Source organism: Convolutriloba macropyga, unplaced genomic scaffold (assembly GCF_964194025.1).
Source record: "Convolutriloba macropyga unplaced genomic scaffold, txConMacr16.3 SCAFFOLD_1626, whole genome shotgun sequence".
Lineage (NCBI taxonomy): Eukaryota > Metazoa > Xenacoelomorpha > Acoela > Convolutidae > Convolutriloba > Convolutriloba macropyga.
In genome coordinates, this window is record NW_027449193.1 from 1 (window position 1) to 15,782 (window position 15,782).

General features: G+C 36.1%; 1 protein-coding gene across 1 annotated transcript; it reads left to right on the forward strand.

Moving 5' to 3' along the window:
- Positions 1–1,909: 1,909 nt before the first annotated feature.
- Positions 1,910–15,431, forward strand: LOC142354849 (uncharacterized). Its single transcript, XM_075407205.1, has 4 exons — positions 1,910–2,332; positions 12,477–14,172; positions 14,616–14,747; positions 15,012–15,431. Exons 1-4 carry the CDS (start codon positions 1,910–1,912, stop codon positions 15,374–15,376), a joined length of 2,616 nt encoding a protein of 871 aa, XP_075263320.1. The 3' UTR covers positions 15,377–15,431.
- The last annotated feature ends 351 nt before the right edge of the window (positions 15,432–15,782 follow it).

Consider the following 15,782-nt stretch of genomic DNA (forward strand, 5'->3'; position numbering starts at 1 on the left):
CGCTGAAAAAACTTCACTTTTATTCATTCCCCCGCTCCGCTATTTTTTATTCACGCCGATTGCTCTTAAGTGGGGGGAGAAAAGATAACTTAGCTTTATAAAGCTGCAACATACCGTAATGTTGTTCTACAAAGTGGCGCACTAGCGGGGAAGCTGAAAACAGACAAAGAACCGTTTCATCAATTAATGTAATTTGATACTGACAGAAAACAATAAAATGCTATTTTCCCCTTTCGAGATATTTTATTTGTTTTACTTCCATCATTTTGTTCACTTTATATCCTTGTTTTGTTAAAACTGTCAATCCTGCAGACTTTTCAAGTACATTCAAGGCTTTAACAACATTTACATTCGGAAGCGTTGAGCTCGATTAAAACATTTTTGTACATTAAAACGTCCAGTTTCTAACAGTTGGCAGCGCGATTTTTGCAAAAAAAAAAGAAATTTTTGCATTTTTTTCAAACTTATTTCGAAAGCATTAGCTTGATTAAAAAGCACACCAGGCCCTCTGAATAACAATAGTCCAGAAAGCCGCCTCTCCTTTCGTGATAAATAAATCTGGCTGTAGACTTTGGTAACCAATCTTCATTACGCGCTATGGTATCAGGTGAAATTTCTGTAGGGTTATTAAAGTAACCCCGGGTCCTCAACCAACCCCCTCTTACACACGTATACGCTTTAATGAGGTCATGTTTATTCACCCATCAATTTACATGTGAGTTTGGTAACTGAACTAAAAACAATTTTCTGAACTTTGAAGATTACAAAAAGTTTTTGTTAAACCAAAAAAGGATAAGAAATCAAATCGACGTGAAGTATCTTCAAAGGCTTAAAACAATATAGTTGTGATTGATATAGGCGTGATAAAATGGGATCGAAAGCAGAATTAAATGTTCGCCAGATGCAGTTTCATAACGTGATTTTAATTGGAATAAAAAAAGTGTCTGAAAAAGGGTTTACATTCTTCCATAAGACCCCCCCCCCCTTCCTCCCGGCCCGCTTTGAGAGTTTACGATTTAAAAATCAGTCCAATTAGTTTATTGCAAACAATTAGTCCCTCGTAATTAAGTTTTAAAACTTTTTCTTATTCAAACTGTTTTTACTTATTTGGGTATGCATACCACGCCTTTTATTAAGTTAAAGGCTTTGTTTATGGAACATTCATGTCGATTGATTGAGCTCGTTCTGTTAGGAAAGTGTTTTGATCGTCAATGGCCTTTGCGGAATATAACAATAAAAGTTGAATTGCAAAGAGTTCAAAGGACATTTAAGAATTAACTGATCGGGGAGTTATTTGTTACAATGTTTATACGCATTTGGTTGAAGTAATGCTAACCGTAAACATCTCTGTCGGGCTATGAATGATGATTAGTTATTCTCTGTTCTCCTTGTTTATCAGTTATATCTGCAACTGCTCTCTTATTTTTCCCGATTTGCTTCACATCAAAATCAAATTTACATCCAATTCAAAATGGAGTTACAGCAAACCCAAAATTTGAAATCGGGAACCATAAAAGCGTTGAACGGATTAAATTGTATATCTTTTGAATGAAATTCCTCGAAATTGTGAGTGATGAAAAATTCTTTCGCACTTTTGCTTTCTTTCAACACTGAAAGAGTTCATTTATTTGATTCACGTGTTATGAATACCGTTTAGACAACCCTTTTTTTATCCATCAAATATTGAATTCACGGCATGTTTATTGCGGTTGAATAAAAAAAATGCCTCAATTTTGCGCCCTCTTTATTGACAATTTTCCATTGTCAATAATGTACTTCCATTTAGAACAACATTTTGTATAAATATTTTGTTATTGTATGAAAGCTTGTTATCGCTTTAAAGATGTTATGCACGTTCAGATGAGATCTTTTCTATGGTGGATATCTCTTAATTAGTCTGCAAATTAACATGGACTTGTTTAAAAGCTCTTTGTTGTCGCAATTGGAGCGAACAGATAGCATAAAACAATCTCTATTCTCAAAATTTGAGGAATCGGAAGCGATCAAAAGTTCAGTCCTGACGCACAAAGACTCTTTAGTTCTCTCGGCCTCTGGATTAACTTCTAAGTTCAAAGAGAATGTCAGTACTGGCTTGTCGTCCATAGTTACGGAGATTGACCAAAACGTGCCAGTTGGTTTGAAGGACCAAATTAGTCAGATAGCCAGCGAGACTACTAACTCCTTTCTTTCAGCTTCTGGAATCACATCCAGGGAGATCACCAATGCAGCACTTGATTCCTCTCTCATCGGAGCCGGTGCGGTGGGTGGCGGCGGAGAAAATGGAGCGACAGATTTTGAAGACTCAGCCTCCAGTGGAGATCACTGTTTCAAGGTCAGTTTATATTCTAAAGGTCGCTTGGTAGTAATCTTAGTGTACGCTGAATATGTCAAGGTCATTTGACTGTAAGATTTAGTGTAGTTAATTTATAGGAAGGAAAAGTCATTTGCCATTTCCAGTCTGGTTATCTGATCAGAGATACGATTGTGCGCCAAAGTATCTCAGACAAGTCCTTTCAAAACGCATACAAAAGAAAGAAATTGAAAAGCAGTTGTATACGACATGAACTAAGAAATGGCACAGCGGACTCTAACGATTCTGTAGGCACTTAAGCGTTAGTTTGGTCCATCTAACAGTCAACTGGCCCCACTTAATCGGAATTATGGTAGAAGTTTTAGGTATCTAAAATTTGAATATAAGAGAAATGATGCACGCAATAATTATTTTTAGCTGTTCGTATGCCGTTTCAACTGCTGAATTGCAGGTCACTCAATGTTAAAACTACATCAAATCAAGGTCGACTAAACCAGAAAATCTACTTCTACGAAGGTCATGGTATAAAAAAGTTCACGTGATTAAACCACTTCATTTGTAAATACGTGTTTTTCGAGCAATTATAGGACACCTATATCTCACGTTTATCAGAGTACACCTTGACTTACTACAAAATAAGTATAGAAGTGAGTAAAAATTTGAAAATTTTTTGCGAATTAGGTGAAAAATGATATCTTTTTACCTTGAATGGATGTGTTCATTTTCTTTGATATCATGTTTTTTCTGATGTGTATATGTATTTAAAATCACTCCTACCATTGTTGAACATGGAATTACGTTTAAAAAATAGTTCCAAATATGTTTACCTTCGGTTGCTCCGATAGCAAATAACAGCTGAATTTAATCCTATCAAGACATCGCTTGCAAGGCCAAAAAGTGACTCAAAATTTTTTATTGCTTTTATATAGTTTGCGCTTTAAAGTTTGATCGGCGCTGTAAAGTTTTTTGCCTGAATTCCATTACTAAAAGTTTACAAATTTTTACGACCTATAAATATGGAACTTAACAAAGCGCCTTTATAATCCAAAAATTTTCTTTCCAGTCGTCTCCAATCAGAAATTCGATTGATCTGAAAGAAGTGGCAATCAAAAATACAGACCAATAACAGGAAACCTCGTGATAGCAGAAGAATTGTATTTGTTGCAAAGTTTAACTTATTTCTCCAATGAAAAAGTTTATTGAGTCATCTAAGTTATTACCCTGTTAATATAGAATTGCTTGAATAAATATTTTCAAAAAAAGTCACGTTGAGAAAGTGTTCTACATGATCTACAAAGTAATCTTTTTAAGGATTGTTTTAGATAACGGTACTTCATTATATCTTATGCTGAAGAAGAAAGTAACATGAATGTAATTTTGCTACCACTTTTTCTCAATTATTCGACTTTTTGGCATTTTTTCTAAATTATTTTCTACTTCAAATGGCGAGCTTGCTCACAACAATTCTGGAGCATAATGAAAACTCAAAAAGTTTGCCTGTTGTTGTTCTTGATAAAACAACAGATCTTAGTGTGCTTCAAACAGTGATCTACTTGGTCTCAAATAGAAGTTTTCAACATTTAGAAGGCATCGAAATTTTTTAATTTCTCTCGAACAATGTTTGAAGCAATTAATGCAAACATGCTGGTAATTTTTTGTTTAAAATTTTTGCGTTTTTGTTCGGGAACATTCTGTGACTTCTCAAGTGACAAGTGAATTTTTCAAGCTTCACTTCTTCATTTTGCGTGATTTCAATAGCTGTCATTCTGAAATTAAGTTTTTTTGTTCCGACCCTCTTGAGGGGGGAGGAACTATATACTCAAATGGGTTTTTTTTTGTTCCGTGAATTTTCGCCGCTCGATATATTCATCGTAGAGAGTTGAGACTGGTATCATTAGAAAGCTCGTCCAGCGTGGAATATGGTTTTAAAAAGATTTTTAATTTTCGTTTTCTACAGGGAGTTATCGAGGTTTAAACTTCTGAGAAAAGAACAGTGAATTCACGTTGTTTTTATTCACATTTTCCGGAATTTTTGCCTAAATTTTCGTCAATTTTGCTAAAGTTTGTTATAATTTTTAAGAATATTGTCGTTGATTTTATTTTTGAAGACGAACAAGCATTGTTGATTGTTTTGATTTAATTTATTGGTCAAAAAATCTGGATAAACATTTCAAAATTTAGCCTTTTTCGTCAAAAACAGCACGAAATAAGCTACTTTAGTCCACTTTGATTAAATTTGCCGACATTACACCCCCAAACAACACTCATACAATCTTTGTAGACTTAGAGGGGGGCCATTTCTACTTCAGAGTCAGCTGAGAGTGAACTGTAGTTAAAACTTTGCCGTTTTTTGCTAACTTTACTCGTTGATTATCCAAAATGCAGAATTTATTTTGAGTTTTCAACTAACAAATTATCTATATCTACAACATTCGAAAAATCAATTGTTCCTAACGGACAATAAGTATTAGCAGGGATAGTTTTGGGCCATTCTTGGACTGTTACAATCCAAAAAAATCGGGTTGTAAGCAGTCGGTCTTTTTTTTTAAAAAAAAGACTTTTTTTAATAATAAAGAACAGAACATATCAAATCAAAGCTCATGAGTGATAGGTCCAACCAATTCGCTGGCTAAGCAGCTCCAAGCTAATGCATTTTGTTTTTTAATTTAAAGTTTATGGTCGTTTCTTTTTTTAAAAATAATTGACTTTTCAATAAATAATGGCTTAATTAACTTTTCCTCTATTTTTTTCTTAATTTGTTCAACTTCCAGCTTAGTGTCAGCAAAAAAGACTGCTTCTTCTTTCTAATGATTTAACATTTATTCGCGGTTGCAGTTTTAAGCCTGAAGTTATTGCTTTCGGGCTTTGATACTACAAGATTTCAGATTTTTGTTTGTTTTGATATTTGCCAGTTTTTCACGTTTTCTAATTTTGTCACATTATCACATTATTGACAGTTCTCATGTCACCTTATTAGCATTCAGAATAAGGCACAATTGAACATATTAAAATCTTGAAAGATATACATCATCGTTTTAACGGCCTCGACGCCTCTTTCTTGAAGAAATCAATTGACATATTTAATTTTGTCTCTAAGTGTCATTTATACTTTGTCGTTTCGGTCGTATGAAATTTCCTGTATAGTTATAGCTTTCATTGGCTTTTCATGGAAGAATAGAGGAACCGATATTCCGATATTAGTAGATAGCTGATGGCTTTCATGACTTTGAAAACAATCGTTCTCCAAAATTAAAAAAAAAAACTTTTTAACTTCGCAATTTTGTTCTTTTTATGTTTCTTTTTGTTACCTAATCTCGTTAGATAATTACAGGTCAAATATGACATTATGGGTGTCAAGGGAATAAAAGGGATTGGTTTCCCAAAATCTTTTTTTTTAAAGACTTTGTTATGACCTTACTGGCTTCGACATCGGTTTTTCACAAAAAAATTAAATTAATTTGATTTTTGTCATATTTGACGTTCTTTTTGTAGATGCAAGAAATATTCTGGATAGTTACAGGTCTCGAGGGCTTACTTTTCATGAATAAATGACTCTATTTAAATAGCTCTTTTTGTAATTAATGCCTTTCATGACATTGAATGTAATTTTGTTTCGAAAAAAAAATTAAAAGTATTACATACTTTAGCACTTCGCTTTTTTGTCTACTTGTTACCTAGTCTTACTAATGAATGGCCACTTACTACATTATAGCTGTTTGAAGACGGCGCAATCAAATATATTTTGAGTGCCAAAATTTGGCTTGACGGTTTTGACAGCGTTTTCTGGCAAGTTTCAATCGAAATTTTGTTTGTTCTTTGTTGTTCTTTTTAGCCGCTTTAAAAAATGAATAAGGACAGGTCCTAATGCTCTTCTATAGAAGCAGTGGTAATCGTAAATTCGTGGTAAAATTAATTGATTCCTAATGGTATTTATTACTTTGAAGTTAACTGTTTCAAAAAAACAAGGTAATTTTTTTACTTTACTATTTTTGTTTTTTTTTTTGTATAATTGTTACCAAACCTTTTTAAGGACTGGTCGCATATGTTTTCTGGTGATTTATAAGTTAATTTTGTTTAGTTTTAGGTTTATCTGACGGTATGTTGACTTTGTTATTAAATTTAGTTTTTAAGAGGGACATAAATTTTTTGATGTAATTAATGTTTGTTGTTGTTGTTGTTGTTGTTTGATTTTGCTGTTCGTCTTGACTCGCTTTCTTAATATTGACATATTACAGCAATCTAATTCCTCAAGTTTTACTCCATGAGTTATTTGCTTTGGAGGCTATCTTATCGTTCATACAGATTTTTTTGAAAAAGACTTGGGCTTTTTTGGGATTCGCAAAAAAAAATTTTTGGGTTTTTCTATCTGTTCCTCATTTGGTAGACAATTATGCCAAAATTGTGGATGGGCGGGTTCGGAACTTTATGTGCCATCGCACATCACCGAACCGCCTTGTTGCTTATATAAATGTTTTTGTTAGCGTGGTGGTAACCTAGTGGTTAAGCTGTCTGGCAGCTCTCCTGGAGGTCTCCCGAACCCCTAGCAGGTACACCCACAAATTTTTGCACCCAATAATTTCTAAGCTACACCCCTAACTTAAGTTGTTCCCAGCCTGTTGTTCGAGAGCAATTAATCCGAAGTTCTTCGGTTTATGTTTATTGTTCAAATAAGCGGAGACAGGTTGGATGTTATATGTTCTATAAAAGTTTTCTGTTTTCTATAAAATTTTTCTTTACAAGTAGTTATGCTATACAAAATGTAGTTCTTGACAATCAGAAGATTTTTGTCTATCAGAAAGTTTGAAAATAATGCTGTTTGCTTTTTTCTCTGAAGTTTTGATTTTTCAGATTCAACTTGATATCAGAGATTTTTTGTACGAAGCTTTTCTTGGTCATTCGTTTCCAAAAAATCTTTCAACAATAAAATTATGAGTGGGTCGGTTTAATCAGTTGCATTAAACCTTTGAATTTTTCAAATGGTTCTTTTGACTTTTTGACTCAAAATAATGCAATTTCAACAAGGTCTAATTGAATCATTTCTCTTTTTATTCTCTTAATCAAATGAAAATTTTAAATTGTTAATGCGCTATAAGATGTTTACGCAATTCAGCGTGATTTCTTTTTTTGTTCTCGCGACCTGTTAAGCTTTACGGACAAAGAGCACGTAAGTGGTGAAAAATTTGCAAAGGTGTGTGTCGCTTTTACAGCATTCAATCATCTACAGCTCCATTTATTAATTTCAAAACAACTATCAACCATTTGTATCAAAAGCGGGGAATTGGAGTTGATTGGCGTTATTCTGTTGTTTTTGCCTCAAAAAGTGCTTTTAAATTTTCCATTGAAAACAAATGAGTGGAACAGTTGTGTTTTGCATCGTATTAAAAATTCAGAGCCAGCCAGTTTTTTCTTTTTTTTTTCCTTTTGCAATCTTCCGATTTTACTAAGGAGGAGTTTGCATATACGTTGCCGAAGTTTAAACCAACGTGAACTGAAATTGAATGAATATAATAACAATGGAGTGTAGGCATAGAGCTGTATTCAAAGGCGGTGTCTCTTTCAGTTTTTGAAGTAGCTGCGAGACACAAAGTATGGGCCAGTGTTTTAATTTATTAGATTACGGCATTTGGCGAGTATCCATAAATAATGGTTTATAATTAATTCAGTAGCTGGCTGGCCGCTCTGCATGGTAGCACAATTGACAAGTAGTGAACTAAGCAGGTGAACTGCAGAGCCAGCTAGAAATTCTAGCCAAATGTGCCTTTAGCAGAATCAGAAAAATGAGTAGGTTATTGTGACCACGGGCTGACCTTCGTTGAACTTGTTCTATATTAATTAAAGAAAAAAGTATTTCAATCGGTCCAGTGACATCTAGCAGGAATAAATCGGCCTTATTTCTCTTTTTTTCTCATTCTGCTGGGCGCCCATTGGACAGGATCTGGGTCCTCCGTTGAAAAATGGTATACGTTTTCACCTTACTATGGCAGAGATGGTCAGTTCTATAGTAGTAGCATTGTGTTTTAGTGGTGGCTTTTGAAGAGGGCTTGTATTGAATCTAAAAGCCATTAATGGTGTTTAGTTTAGCTGTTTTTCCATTCATACAACTGCTTGAATTGAATGGAAGGAAAGGACAGGAGTGAATGAATACCTGAATGGATGAATAAATAAATGAATCAGCTCGTGTACGAAAAGGAACAAGTTAACAGTGTCACGGCTCATAAGAAATCACACGAACATCATAGTGCGCATCTTGAAAGTAGTGTGAACAGCTTTGAATACATCTTCTCCTTGAAGAAAGCCAAAAAATTGTAGGCTTGCTAAAAACGGCGGAAAACATTGCGGAAAACTTGTTCTTGTCACCAGAAAAGTAACTAAAACGAAACTAAGCCTTTTCCATGAAATAAAAACAAGGTAAATAAATTTCAAGGTCACTAACTGAAATTTAAAACGGTTAAAAAAAGTCATGCCACTCAAAACATGTTATATGCAAAACCTCGTCAATATGCAGTTTTAAATTTTAAATTATTGACTTTATTTTTTTTTCTTGATATTGGTTCAAAATTGGCTCAATGTTATTACGATTTATAAGCCAATTAATACTATTAGATTGCTTTTGACGTCGGCGTCATTTCTTAAAATCTTAGCCCTTGTTCAGACAACCAAAACGAATTTTTAGCAGCCCCAAAAGTTACAGTGCTCCAAAACCTGTTTTCTTTCCTTTTATTGGCTTCCTTTAAGTGATCGAAAAAATGAAACGTGGTCAATTGACGCAGCTTCTGAAATCACTGCACCATCACTATTCTTTGTCATTTCTTCCCTTCAATGCTCGATACAGTTTTTATTTGAAGCCATTGTACATGGAGCACAACGATTATTCTTTCAATATTTTTTTTGTTTAATGATATATTATCAACTTTCAAATAAAATCTTTGAGGGTAACTAATAAATTTATGGTAGCCAGATTCTGGAATTGTTTTTTAAACTTAAAATACGTTATCATATTTTCTAGAGTTGTTGAGCTCACTTCTAACAAGCCGTTTCATTAAAAATAATAATTGAATAGAATCAAGTTTGAATTTTTTATTACAGATTAATTGATTTCATAATGCTTTATAACTTCATTTGTTTTTATTGAACGGAAACTAAATTGAAATATTTTTTAATTATACCGTTAATTTTTTCAACAAAAAAAACAAAAAAAAACAATTTGTTCAGACTTCGTTTCCTTCAACATCAATAAGAAAACTGATTCTTCTTTTCGCGCCAATTTATGTAACATCTTAAATTTAACACCCTCTGTATTCACCTCAGTCAATTAACACCGCAATTTAGTCACCCCGAATTCTGTTTAACATGGAAATATTTTTATCTAATTGTGGGTCCAAATAAACAAAAAGCAAAACTTAAGTTTAAAGAATTTAAATAACACAAAATTACTGACCCTACAGTGTGGCATTGAACAGATTGCGTTTGTTTTAAGTCGCAGAAAAATGACGAAAAAGTTTTTATAACATTACATTTTTTGCCAAAAAAAGGTCACTCGACAAGGCTGATCTCTTTTATGTTGCACTAGGATTTGAATTAAAAGAAGAAAAGCTGTTTTAGTTTAAAAGACGGACAAACTGGTACTTGGCCTTTGAAACGACCTAAGATTAACTTAAAAACTAATTGTAGAACCAGCGTAAATGAGCCAATCGAAACACAATTTAATTGTGCATTCATAAAAAAATTCAATGGATCCTAGACTGATCAACACAGAATCATTTAAATACTGTTGGTCTGTCATTCTTACTTCACCAGTAACTTTATAGGATTTTTCTATTTGCTCGTATTTTTCAAAGGCGGGAACAGTGATCATTTTATAAGCCAGGCCAGTTTCGTGGTTCTCTGATACCAGCATTTTCAATCTCAGATCTTCAACTTTCTGTGCAAAGTTTTGGGTTGGGTGGAAATGGCAGCTTAAGAATATTTAATCCGGATGGCTGTCTTGGAAAGCATAATTAGGGTCGAGTTCAAAATCCAGCCAAAAATATGGCTTAAAATCTGGAGCAACACTTTCTAAGGCATCAAGTAATTGGCTAAACGTTTTTTCTGTTTTGTTTAGAAGGATAGCATACAAACAATCAGAAGCATTATCGAGAAATTACACAGAAAACTTGTATACGCAGAAAAAAATTAGGTGATAGTTCCGTCCACAAGCCAAATTTTCAAACTTTTGTGATCTGATGTTATATACAAATAATACGCAGAAAAAAATTAGGTGATAATTCCGTCCACAAGCCAAATTTTCAAACTTTTGTGATCTGATGTTATATACAGGTAATCAACAATACGCTCCTGTTAAATTTTTAGTATAAAGCAGAGACGTTTGTATTAAATGTTTTTCGGACCAAAATGCATACTGTATTTTCAAAACTTTTACACTTTTAGTGTTGAGGAGGATACGGCTGCTAGGGCATTTAATTTTTTTAATGAAATTTTTGATCTACTTTATAATTTTTTGAGTGGTCGGTTTTCCAAAAAAACTCTGATTTTGTTCCCACTCTATGCAAATAATTGAGCTACCTTTTGTAAATGCGAAAAACCGTCAATTTAAGTTTTGTTACCTAGAGCAATTCCAGACAAAAGTATACATTTTTTGCTTTTTAATCTATACTTCTTGACAGCCTTTAACCACCAAAATTTTTTTTTTTTTCGGAAGAAATCTTCAACTCAAAAAATTAAACGGCGGATATCATTGTGACTTGAAACTGCAATAAAAAAAATTCTATAGTTTGATTTATTTCTCAAGCACTTTCAAATGACCTATTAGGGTCAAGATCAAATAACTAATTCGCAAATTGTTTTAATTTGGTTTTCGCTAATCGAGTGCGTTGCTTTTTACTATTGACAATAATGAGGCAATAAAAAAATTATCAAAGATTAGATTACATAACTGTAGTATGGAATTGTTTTATTCACCCCTCGGTTATTTCACCCCGATTTTAATCTCTCTAATTGGGACTCATTGGAAATGAATTAGCCTTAATTATTTTCAATTGTAGGAATATCGAAATCGAGGTAAAACAATGTAAAGTTAAATTAATGCAGTGTTAGATAATGTTGTTTAAAATGGGGGCTAATTATAAGATTTAAAAGAACAGGGTTGGAAAAATACGACAACAAGAAAACAGCGTCCTGTAATGAAAAACCGAAAAGTGCGCTTTGGAAAAAAAAACTGCACAATAACTTAGGCGGAACAATAGTGCCTGCTCTAGGTTCATGAAGAGTGATTAATATAGTCCAATATTTGCTCAAAACGTGACCATTGTGGTACCGCCATATGAGTTTATATCTATAAGCCTTCATATATTGGTGAGAAAAAAGTGTTCAACATTTGTTTTGCGTTTTCTTGCCTCCTCTTTATACTGTGATTACTGAGACATTTGAATGCAAACTGAACACACTTTGACCATTTTTCATGACACATTTTTCGTGTTATCTTCTTCCAAAATCCAAACTGGTTCATCAAACTTCATAGGGGCAAAGATTCCTCTGTTTGGTCAATTTCTACCATGTAACTTTTTCAGTAAATCCTTTTGAAAAAATTTTGAGATTTAACAATTCAAAGGATGTGTTGTTTCTTTCTATTTCACTGCAACTTACTTGCTATTTGTCACACGACCCCTAGGTCTTTTTTGCGCAAGATTTCAATAAAGTGCGCAAATTGTGTGTTTGAAATTATTTCTAGCTTTTGGTATAGTTTGGGAAGAATTTATGATAATGTGTCAAAGTTAGGCTTTAATATTTAACTTCAGACTCAAAACGTCAAAATTGTTTTGTTTAATATACGTTTTCGATAACTTGAAGAAATCTGAACGTTCGCTATGATATCGAGAATCTACGTAACGCATAATCTCTGCTCTTTGAGCATGATTTGAGTTGGCGCTTTGTAATTTTAAGGAGTTCTCTTTTCGCATTGAGCTATACACGATTTAAGGGCAGTGACGCTTTATTAGATAACTAATTGGAACTCAAAGTGTTTTATTTAATGCTCTTACGCTTTTATAGAAATGTTTTTTTAAGTTTTGCGCATGTTTTTGTTTCCATGATGTATGTTTTGATAGGAAGTCAATTTCCGGCTACTTTATGGATATTTCTAATTGTAATGATGAATGGTATTCTTCAGGACTTTGCGAGCTCCAAGCTGTCGGCGGAGATCCAAAAAGGATTGCAAGGTATGGCATCATCTACTGCCGCAAGTGACGCTGTATTCAGCAGCAGTGACGAGCGAATCAGTCCTAAAACTAACACCACAACCACCAACCAATCACAACAGCAGACATTACTCTACAATGACTCGCCAGAGTCACGACTAACAACTTCTTCGGGGGGCTCAAGTTCCCATCACTCTAATGCTACTGCTCCTCCTGTTCTAGCTAACAACTCTTCTACTTCTTCTTTTGCTGCCATTTCTTCCAAAGATGCCTCAGCTAACTCTTCTGCTAACTCAATACTACCTTCGGCTAACTTGACTTATGCTAGCCAGCAATCTCTTAACATACTAACCTCAACTACAACAGCTAACGCTAACTCTAGTCAACTGCTAACCAAATCGTTTCCAAGCAACGGCCCTCTTATCGCTTCCTCGGAGCTGGGCCCAACTAGTCCTTCCAAAAAAGTGTCCAGTCAAGTTAGTAAACACTCGTTAGAAACACCAGCTAATGTTTCCCATCATTTCCCAACCGGCTACCAATCTTCAGCTAGACAACAAAACGGAGGGGATAACAACTCGATATCGTCAAGTAAATCAAACTTATCTCCTCGCAGTGGCAGACACCAATTAGGAGTAGCCAATGCTCTCAAACATAGTCAAGACTCTCTATCCTCTGAGAGTTCAACAGCGACCCTTGGTTCCAGTTGTACTGGAGGTGCTAGATCTAAAACATCTCGAAATTCGGGCTACTCTAATGGGCAACCTGGCACCAACCGCAACAAAAGTCCAATCGGAGCCAATCAGAAGCATCTATCGCCTAAAATATCGCCTGCTGCTCATAACAACACACAAGCGTCTAAAATGTCAAAGCCTTCATCAACTTTGCCTTCTCACGCGAAGCAAAATGAGACCGGAAACTTAGCCCAGGTGGGAACTGAGGCTGGTTTGTCAGTAAATGACGCCAACACATCGCACACTCTTCCAAGTAACCTTTCCAGTAGCAGCTTAAGAGATACACCAGGCCAGCGACCAGTAGGATCTAGAAAAGGATCTGCTAACCAATTGAGGTCGCCAGCACATCATTTACGATCCCCTGGACGAGAGGGTATGGTGCCGGGGTACCCAACAATGCCTCCTGACTTTCGGATGGCAAGGCGAGGCAGAGGAGGAGCTGGTCATATGATGTCCCCGTATGATCCCAATGACCCTTACTCAATGCCTTACATGCACCATCATCCCCACCATCCTCTTGGAATGCGACCACCACAGCACATGCTGCCTCATCAGTACTACATGGAACCACCTGGATCTCTCAACCGGCACTTTAGAGGTCACGGGATGATTCATGGATCCGGGCTGAGACATCCTCCTGGGTGCTACCCTGCAGACAACACTCATCAGATGATTCTGCACAAGGTAGAGCTGCTGAACAGACACACCAGGCGGAAATTCTTGATGCCAAATGTACCTCCCAGTCAAGGTCAAATGAGCGATGAGCAGTTCGGATCATCTAACCTCCAGGAGTACGTCTCTCCTGATAACAGCGAACACGCGGCCACTCTTTCGTCAGAGAGTGAAAGGTCACATCGGTCACACCACGTGGACGATGACCTTGAAGATGGTCAGCGCAGGACTGATCGCGGTTCTTTTCACAAACAAAACTCTTCAGGTTCAAATTATGTTTCTTTGTATCCCAGGTTGAGCTCACGGACCGAAATGACCTCCGATGAGATCATCCAGACGTATAATTTGGGTCTAGAAAAAACCGTGCAGGATCTCGACTTGGGTTTGATCCGAGGTCAATTCCGTCTGGGACCTGAACCTGGGTTACTTTTCCCCACAATATAGACGTATCAAGGGAAGTTTTAAACTGGAAACGATCTTTTAGAGTGGCGGTCTGTGATCTGACACGTTAAGTAATCTTCCGAATATTGTTTCATCTGAGTTATAAACTAACGATCAGTTGATTTCTCTTTGAAAGCTCACAAAATAAACTAATAACTTTACTGCACACTGGTGAATTTGTGAACTAATACATTTGGTGGTAGTGGGAGTGCATAATGTGTGGTGCTGTACAATTGTATGCGCTGATATTGGATGTATTGGATATAGATAACTACGAGCATGAACAGCCAAACAGAAGATCCAGCCTTCAAGGTGGCACATCGGAAGATTCCTCGACTACCAACACAACTGGAGCAAACATACAACCAGCAGGAAGCAATTCCTCCCTTCACACTACAGGTTTGCAAATTTCACACATTCCAAAAGTTTACCGAATAGATTTCTCTCCTTCTTTCCAAATTTCTTCTTGGCAAGTTTATGGCAGAATTATTATCATTGACTTCATAGACTTCATAGTAACAAAATTACCGTTTTGCTAACTCCCTATTAATCATGACCTACATCAAGTGGATATTCGAATCTTTTCTTGTGACCTTTAAGCGCAAACAGAACATTATTCATCTGGCATAGATGGTGTTTGTGGAGTTGCGTGTTTGACTTCAGGTCTAGAACTGGGTGCCATGCCACGATCATCAGGAGGCTACAGTTGCTCAGTACCTGCTACCCCAGAACACCGTCGCTATCTCCCACCTGGCACAGATTGGGCCAGCTTGTCGTATGCCGGCCACCCGGGAATGCCCGCACATCCAGCCGAGTTTGCAATGATGCGAGGGAGGAGCCGGGGAGTTCCCTACGGCTACCACCCACGCAATCCCCGCCACCCGGGACCACCGACCCAAGGGCGGATGCCTTTCAGACACCCTTCGCAATATCGCTCCATGCCTGCACACGCTGCTTATGGCTACTACCCTCGGGGGAGACCACGCCACATGGCACCCATGTACGCATCTTCCAGGTTAGCAGTCTGATGAGTTACAGAAAAATTTTTCCAAGAAATGGAGAGGCATCGATGTGTAATTAAAACTGAGACGTGCTATAATTGCTGTATGCTGTAAGAATTGTGTATAGCCTTATAGCAACCATGAAGGGTTTATGCAGCGTGACCAAAACCTCGACCCGAGCGAGCCCTCCGACCTGTTCAAATCTCAAACACATACAGAGTGTCCTAAAAGTTACTCAGCATTTAACGGTCAAAATTTCGAAAGTTCAAAAGCTTACAGTTCACCTCGTAAATACATGCCACGAAGTGGTCTTAAAAAAGACTGAAACAATGAAAATAATGATCTTAATTAAGTAAAAATTGACGTTCAAACAAGCACGTCACGTGGACGCTCTTCAGTATCTGGTGCAGTGAAACATTCGCTCGAGCTGCCT

Bases quoted from the DNA above. Each gene is read 5' to 3' on its own strand.
- LOC142354849 (XM_075407205.1), top strand. From the start codon at position 1,910: ATGGACTTGTTTAAAAGCTCTTTGTTGTCGCAATTGGAGCGAACAGAT. The intron at 2,333-12,476 runs GTCAGTTTATAT...GGTATTCTTCAG, and splicing joins GTGGAGATCACTGTTTCAAG to GACTTTGCGAGCTCCAAGCT. The intron at 14,173-14,615 runs GTTCAAATTATG...TATTGGATATAG, and splicing joins TCACAAACAAAACTCTTCAG to ATAACTACGAGCATGAACAG.